Below are 6,915 nucleotides of genomic sequence, written 5' to 3' on the forward strand. Positions count from 1 at the left end.
CCCAGGACCCTCACGTGGCAGGGGAGAGCGTGCTGGGGCCCATGACCCTCACGTGGCAGGGGAGAGCGTGCTGGGGCCCAGGACCCCTCACGTGACGGGGGGAGCGTGCCGGGGCCCACGACCCTCACGTGGCAGGGGGAGCGTGCCGGGGCCCAGGACCCTCAGGTGGCGGGGGGAGTGTGCCGGGGCCCACGACCCTCAGGTGGCAGGGGGAGTGTGCCGGGGCCCACGACCCTCACGTGCCGGGGGAGCGTGCCGGGGCCCAGGACCCTCACGTGGCAGGGGGGAGCGTGCCGGGGCCCAGGACCCTCACGTGGCAGAGGGACAATCACGTGGCAGGGGTGGTGTGCTGGGGCACACTCACCCACACAGGCTTGGGAGCTCAGGTGCCTCAGGGCCTGGCGAGGTCTCACAAGCGACACCCGAGCACATGCACAGACTCCCGCAGCTGCACACAGCCAGAGCGCCCCGACTCCACTGTTTGCAACTTACTGACTGGTGTGTCCACACGGGCCTGTCGGTGGCCGCCTGCCATGTGTGCAGGTCTGCTCCAGGTCACTCCTGACCACAGGGCTTTGGGTTGTTCACCACATGTGCTGGACGGCCTGACCCAACTGGGGGCCCCGAGGCGCCGCCCGGGAAGGAGAGTGACCTTAGCAGCTGCTTTGGGGGGCAGTTTGTAGTGGACTAGCCTGGGGGAGCAGCGCAGGAAGGGCCCTCTCTCTCGATTTCATCAGCTTCAAGCTCCGAAGAATCAGACCCAGGATAAGGTGGAGGCCCGGTGGGACTTGCTGGGGCGCAGGTTGTCATGGGGACGGCGTGGGAGAATCATGCATTTGATCATATGGGACCGGGGTTCCCTAGCTTGCCCCGCCCCTCCGACACCCCAGCCTTCAGCGACCCCAGGCAGGAACTGCCATAGCGGCCTCCGGTGCCGGAGAGCCAGGCTTCCCGAGGCAGGGTACTGCCCGAGGTCACCAGCGGGTCAGGCGCTGAGGTCCCCTCTGGAAGCCGGCATGTCGGAGCTGGTGCGGCCAGGCCAGGGAAGGGCGCTCTGAGCTCAGCTCCCGGGCAGCGGGTGGTGCGAGCGCGGGTTGTCTGGGCTGTTAGCCCCGCTAATATAGGTGACAAATTATTTTTAATCAAAGTAGCGAGATTCTAGCTAGTGACAGTCAATCAAAAGGATTTTGTGTCCAGAAGCAGGCACCTGGCTGCTTCTTTCTGAGAACAGTTTTGCCTGGGGTCTCAATTTTTCCGGCCCCGGTGAGATGGCTGCAAGGCCCTGTCCTGACCACAAGGTTCAGACGTGCCGCGCCGTGGGCTGGTGGGAGCGTGTCTTGCTGTAGAAACACAAGCCTTGCCCTCGTGTCTCGGCAGAAATGCGCTGAGATCATCGTGGCCCACCTTGGCTACCTGAACTACACACAGTACACGGTGATCGTGGGCTTCGAGAACCTGAAGCTGCCCATCAAGGAGATGAACTTCACGGTGAGTGCAGCCTCCCGGAGCGCGCTGGCCTCTCTCGCCCGCTGACGGAGGTCGTGCGACTTCGGACCATGGGAGGCCGAGCGTGCTTGGGAGACGATGCGAAAGCCACAGCTTGAGTTTCTGGTACCAAAAGTAGCCAGCGGAGAGGCAGGAAGCGGCTCCCTTCCTGCCAGCCCAGTGCCCACGCGGGCTCTGCAAGTCGGGACGGCGAGGGCCGGGTGTGCCCGGGGAAGGCCCCGCACGAAGCCGGACTCCCCTCTCCCTCGCAGCGGTCCTCAGAGCCCCGCGCCTCCGGCCAGGGCCACGCCCCGTCCTGCCTGGCTGCCCCACCCTCCAGCGGCGCTGCTGGCTAAGCCTTCTGGTCAGCTTCCTGCCCCTCGGCTCGCCGGGGTCCCGCGGGGGTGGACTCCGGCCCGCACGGCCGGGCAGGGCCTCTGGCCTGTCCCGGGCTCTCGTTAGAGCGGGCAAGCCCGTGCCTCGCCCTCCCGGTGTCAGCCGGACGTCTCCGGAGCAAGCTTTGTGCTGAACGGGCGCCGCCCTGGCATCGATGTCTGCTGGCGTGAGAACTCTGCCTTTTTCTTTAGGATTTTACCCTTTAACTATACAACAATGGTGCGATCTGATCCATTGGTTTTTAATAAGCTACTTGTTCCATTCCTCTTGGGGGAGGAAATGCAGCATAACGGACACAGTGCACCAGAATGCCAGCGTGGGGAAAGGCAGACACAGTGCCCTGGTGGCGAGCAGGGGGCGGCCGGCCGGCGGCCATGCAGCGGCCACGCAGTGGCCACGCAGCAGCCACGGTGCTGCCATCACCTCGCTCCCTCCCTGCCAGCTCCTGACCGCCCCTGGGTGGCGGAGCGGGGATCCCGCTCCGAGGCTGGGGGGTCCGCTCCACTGGGGCAGGCTGCCCACTGCCCTGGCCGTGGGCATTCCATTGTGTCCAGCATTAGGTCGTTACAGATCACGCTGCCGTGAACATGCCCGCTCATCTGTGGACGAGGCTTGTTGCTCTGGGGGACACCTGGGGCCCTGCTGGACCACGCAGTGGGGAGACAGGCAGCTGTTCCGGGAGCTGGCATGGCCCCCACCCCCCACGGCGGGGCGGGTGCAGTCGTTCCCAGCCTGGGGGACCGGGTGCGCCCCCAGTCCTGCCGCGCCCCTGCCGGCCAGGCCTCCCCCGAGGTGAGCGCCAGTGCCTGGTCTCCTGGCTCTTTAGGACGAGAAACCGACCCGCCCTCCGTAGCTCTGTCAGGCGCCGCTGGTGCGGCCCTGAGCCCCTGGCAGGTGCCCCTTTTCCTCCGGAGGCTCCCCGGTCACGAGGCGTCTTGTCCCCTGTGCTGGTAGGGTCCAGCGAGCTGCTGACTTTGTGCCTTTCTGGCTGCCACCAAGTCTGGCCAGTCTGGGCCATTTTCACTTCAAATACTCTTTCTGTGCTTCTGGCACCGCCCCAGACACTCCGGTCCCCAGAGTAGGTGGTGAGGCCACCTGCTGCGTGGTGCTGAGGCCGTCCCCCCTTTGCCGGTGCCCGGGCCGCGCTTCTGACGCCCTGTGGTGGGCACCGCTCTCCGTCATGTCCGCTCAGCCTTCTCCACCCTCCCAGCTTCCCGACCTGCTGGCTGCGGGGCCTGCGCCTGCGGCTTCTGGCTCAGTGTCAGTGCTTGGTGTTTTCCCTCATTATGGTTCATATTTTCTTGCCTCTTCACGTGCCTGGCTTTGCTGATTCCGTGTCAGACACCACAGGTAGCCAGATTTTGTATTTTTTGTTTAAAGATTGATTTATTTCTGCATACAGAACTGGGGTACAGGCTAGAGGCTCAGGGGTGGCGAGAGACAGAATGGGGAGCAGGACAGGCAGATGGACGAAGTCCACCGCTAAGGGGAGCAGTGGACAGAGTGGGGAGCAGGACAGGCAGATCGACAAAGTCCACTGCTGAGGGGAGCAGCGGGCGGGTCAGGAGAGGTCTGCTGCGCCCTGTGGTCACCTCCAGGGCGGGGATCGAACTCATGCTGAGCTGGCTTTAGCTTCTCAGTACTGTGCTTTAACCCGCTGCGCCACCAGGGAGGGCCCAGATTTTGTGTTTTTATAATAGATCTTGGTTTTGTCCTGGGGTGTTCCAAAGGTACTTGGAAATGGCCTCATGTTCAGGCCTTAAGCTGCCAGGCAGGTCAGGGCAACATTATATCCACTCCTAGTTCTTTCCCGCCGTTGAGGCAAAATTGTCCGGAGCCCGCTCCCCGGCGCGTGGCCCAGCCTGCTGTGCGGCAGCCCCGGCCCTGCCCGCCGTGAGTGCCAGAGGTCCTTTCCCTGCCCGGGGGGCTCACCTGCGGGCTGGGCAGCGTCCAGATGGATGTGAGGGAAGCCAGCTCTGCCCGGTCTTGGGGCTCCTGGTGCCCCAGGCCATGGCTGCGCCCCGAGGTTTCGCCGTCAGCAGGAGGCTGCTGTCCTGCCACGCCGTGATTCAGGCCGCGAGTGCTGACAGGGAGACCGGTGCGTGCGCTCTTGTGCACCTCCAGGAACGTGGCAGCCCCGACCTGCCGGGGAGCGGATGTTTCGGTGGCTCAGACGATTTTAATCCAGCGCGTTCAAATGGTGGGCACGCTGGCCCAGCGCTGCCCAGGCGGCGAGGGGCCTGGCGGCCACTGGGCCTCGGCACCTGCGAGCCGGCCCCTGACCCACCCTCTCCGGGCTCCGGTGCGCGCTGAGACGCGCAGTGAGACCGTGGCAGGGCCCTGCGTGGCCGCAGCTCCGCAGTCTCTTCGTGGAAAGTGGCTTTTTCCAGCAAAGAGGTCGACGGGGCCGATTTGTGGCACGGAACTGAAAAGCGATTTTGGCGTGAGACTCGGTATGGCTGAAGGATGATTTCTCAGTCAGATTCACCGTCAGCTGTTATAACACCCGCGAGCGCGACCTTCAGTTCTTCGCGATTGTTCTTTAGAAGATCAGGTGTACGGTTAGCGGGTCAGACATGCGGGCAGCCCGCAGGACGTCCCTGCCCCGCTGTCCCGACCGCCCCCGCCCCCGAGCGGGTGCGCGCGGTTACGCCCGTGTCCCTTGCAGTGGAAGACGTACGACCCTGCGTTTTCTCAGTGGGAGATCTGCTTCCGGTTCATCTTTGTGGTGCTCACCTTCGTCGCCACCGTAAGTCCCCGCGGATGAACGCAGCGGCACCCTCGGGAAGGCCCCTCCATGGGTGGAGGTTCTCCCCCCAGCGCCCGGGAGCCTGAATCCCGAGGCCCTGCCGGCCGGCCGGGCGGCTCGGGGGACGTGGCCGTGGCAGGCGCCGGGGCTCTGTGGGTGGCGTCACCCGCTGTCCTTCAGTCCGTGCTCCTCCCCTGGCGGTGACCACAGGCTCCCGCTGGAGGGCCGGGCCTCGGGCGGGACAGAGCCCCCCCCCCCCGGGGCATCGGCCTTTGGGACCCGGCAGCAGTGGGGTCCCCAAAGTGGCTTGGAAGTGCAGCTCTGGCTCACGGGAGGCCCAGGCCCACGCCAAGCACCCTGGGGCCTCTCCGCGGGGATGGGCGCTTTCTCGACAGGGAGGTGCGTCCACCGTCTTCCCCGGCGGCCACCTCGGATCCCCGGGGACAGCGTCACTCGTGTGTGGAGGGTCACGGCTGTGGGCACTGAGAACGGTGCGGTGGGCGGCGACCGGTACCTGGGCGTGGCAGCCAGGGCCCGAGACCTGCCCCCAGCTGGGGCGCGAGTGCCCGCGGCCTCCCGGGGAGGTGCTGGACCTGCGGCTTGGCTGCCCACCCAGAAGACCGTCAGCTCCCGTCAGATCACAGGAAAAGCAAAATCCGTGAACGTCCAGCCAGAAGTCACGAGTGTGGTCCTGTTCGAGTCGGTTCAAAGAGAACTTTCCGCATGGGCCCAGCAAGCCCGCGGGAGGTGCTAGAAGTCCATGCCCTGACGTGGGCCTCGCTGTCCCTGCTCGTGGTCGGGGCCTCCTTAGAGGCCACTGCCTCCGGGAGGGCACAGCGGGCTGGCCTCAAGGCCCCCGCCCACAGGGCCGCCCCCGGCCCCGGCCGGCAGGAGGCGGGGTGGCTGCCGTCCGCTCAGCGGCGGGTGTCCAGCCGCCAGGGCCCCCTGCCCCCGGAACAGCCCGGACCTGTGTCCCTGGCCCCTCAGCGGTGGGCCCTGTTCTCCCAGCTGCCGTCGGCGGCCCTGGCCGCAGCCGCCAGGGTTCACGGAGCAGGTCTCGCTGGCGCCGGGGCCTGGCCGGGCACTGACGGGCTGGCTTCTCGCAGTGCCTGTTTGCCCACTCGCTCCGCAAGTTCTCCATGCGGGACTGGGGCATCGAGCAGAAGTGGATGTCCATCCTCCTGCCTCTGCTGCTGCTTTACAACGGTAGGTCCGCGGTCGGCGGGTGCTCCCCATGGAGGCGGGGGCGGGCAGTGTCACGGAGCGGCTGGGCCCGCAGGTCTCCAGCCTGGGGCCCCTAAAGGCAGGGTGGCGGGGCTCCCTGGCCCCCGGACTGCTGTTTCGCGGGGCGGCCAGCGGCGCCAGGCCCACGGAGCCCGATGGGTGACGCCCTGTGGCCGAGCTGGCGGGCTGCCGGCGCGTCTGGGTCTGGGTCTGTGTCCGTCCGCTCCCCTGGCCGGCCGCAGGGCGCGCTGGCCTCCAGAGCGGAGCGGGAGCCCCGGCCCGCAGGAGGTGCAGGCGGCGCTGTCACCGTCGCTGGGCAGTCTGACCCTGGCCTTGAGTGTTTCGGAAGCAGAGCAGGCTTTCGTTCACGTGCCGCGCGTGCTGCGCCGGGTGGCCGTGTGCGGGCGGCCCGACGCGGGGCCGGGACCTGCCCGTGTTCACGCCGCCCGCCCTCTGCTTGCAGACCCCTTCTTCCCCCTCTCCTTCCTGGTGAACAGCTGGTTCCCGGGCATGCTGGACGACCTCTTCCAGTCCGTGTTCCTGTGCGCCTTGCTGCTCTTCTGGCTGTGCGTGTACCACGGCATTCGCGTCCAGGTCAGCCTCGGCTCCGCGGGGCCTGCGCTTCCGGGCGGTGGACCTCGGGGCCGGTTTGGCCGGCAGGAGAGGGCGGCGCCTGCGCGTGGGGTGGTCTGCTGGGGGCGGGGGGTGGCTCATGTACGCACTTCGCGATCTCTCACCCTGTGTGTGTGGTGTGTTTCCTCTTAGGGAGAAAGGAGGTGTTTGACCTTCTATTTGCCTAAATTCTTCATTGTCGGGCTGTTGTGGTTGGCGTCTGTGACCCTAGGAATATGGCAGACGTGAGTGATTCCAGGATGTATGAGCCTTTGTGGGCAGCCGGACAGGCCAGATGTGGGGTGCTCATCTCGGGGAGTCACCACTGCCCCCCCCATGCCTAGACAGACAGATAGGCAGGAGCGTGGACAGACAGGAGTGTGGACAGACAGACAGGCGTGTGGACAGACAGGAACGTGGACAAACAGGCAGGAGCGTGGACAGACAGG

General features: G+C 66.3%; 1 protein-coding gene across 1 annotated transcript in view; it reads left to right on the plus strand.

The window, feature by feature from the left end:
* The window catches only part of TMEM181 (transmembrane protein 181), a 61,143-nt gene that overhangs the window by 45,221 nt on the left and 9,007 nt on the right, over positions 1 to 6,915 (plus strand). The window contains 5 exon segments of the mRNA XM_004674161.2: positions 1,378 to 1,488; positions 4,550 to 4,630; positions 5,737 to 5,836; positions 6,318 to 6,448; positions 6,620 to 6,711. Coding sequence (XP_004674218.1) covers positions 1,378 to 1,488; positions 4,550 to 4,630; positions 5,737 to 5,836; positions 6,318 to 6,448; positions 6,620 to 6,711 — 515 coding nt within the window.

Source organism: Condylura cristata, unplaced genomic scaffold, assembly GCF_000260355.1.
Source record: "Condylura cristata isolate star-nosed mole 26May11 unplaced genomic scaffold, ConCri1.0 scaffold00001, whole genome shotgun sequence".
Classification (NCBI taxonomy): domain Eukaryota; kingdom Metazoa; phylum Chordata; class Mammalia; order Eulipotyphla; family Talpidae; genus Condylura; species Condylura cristata.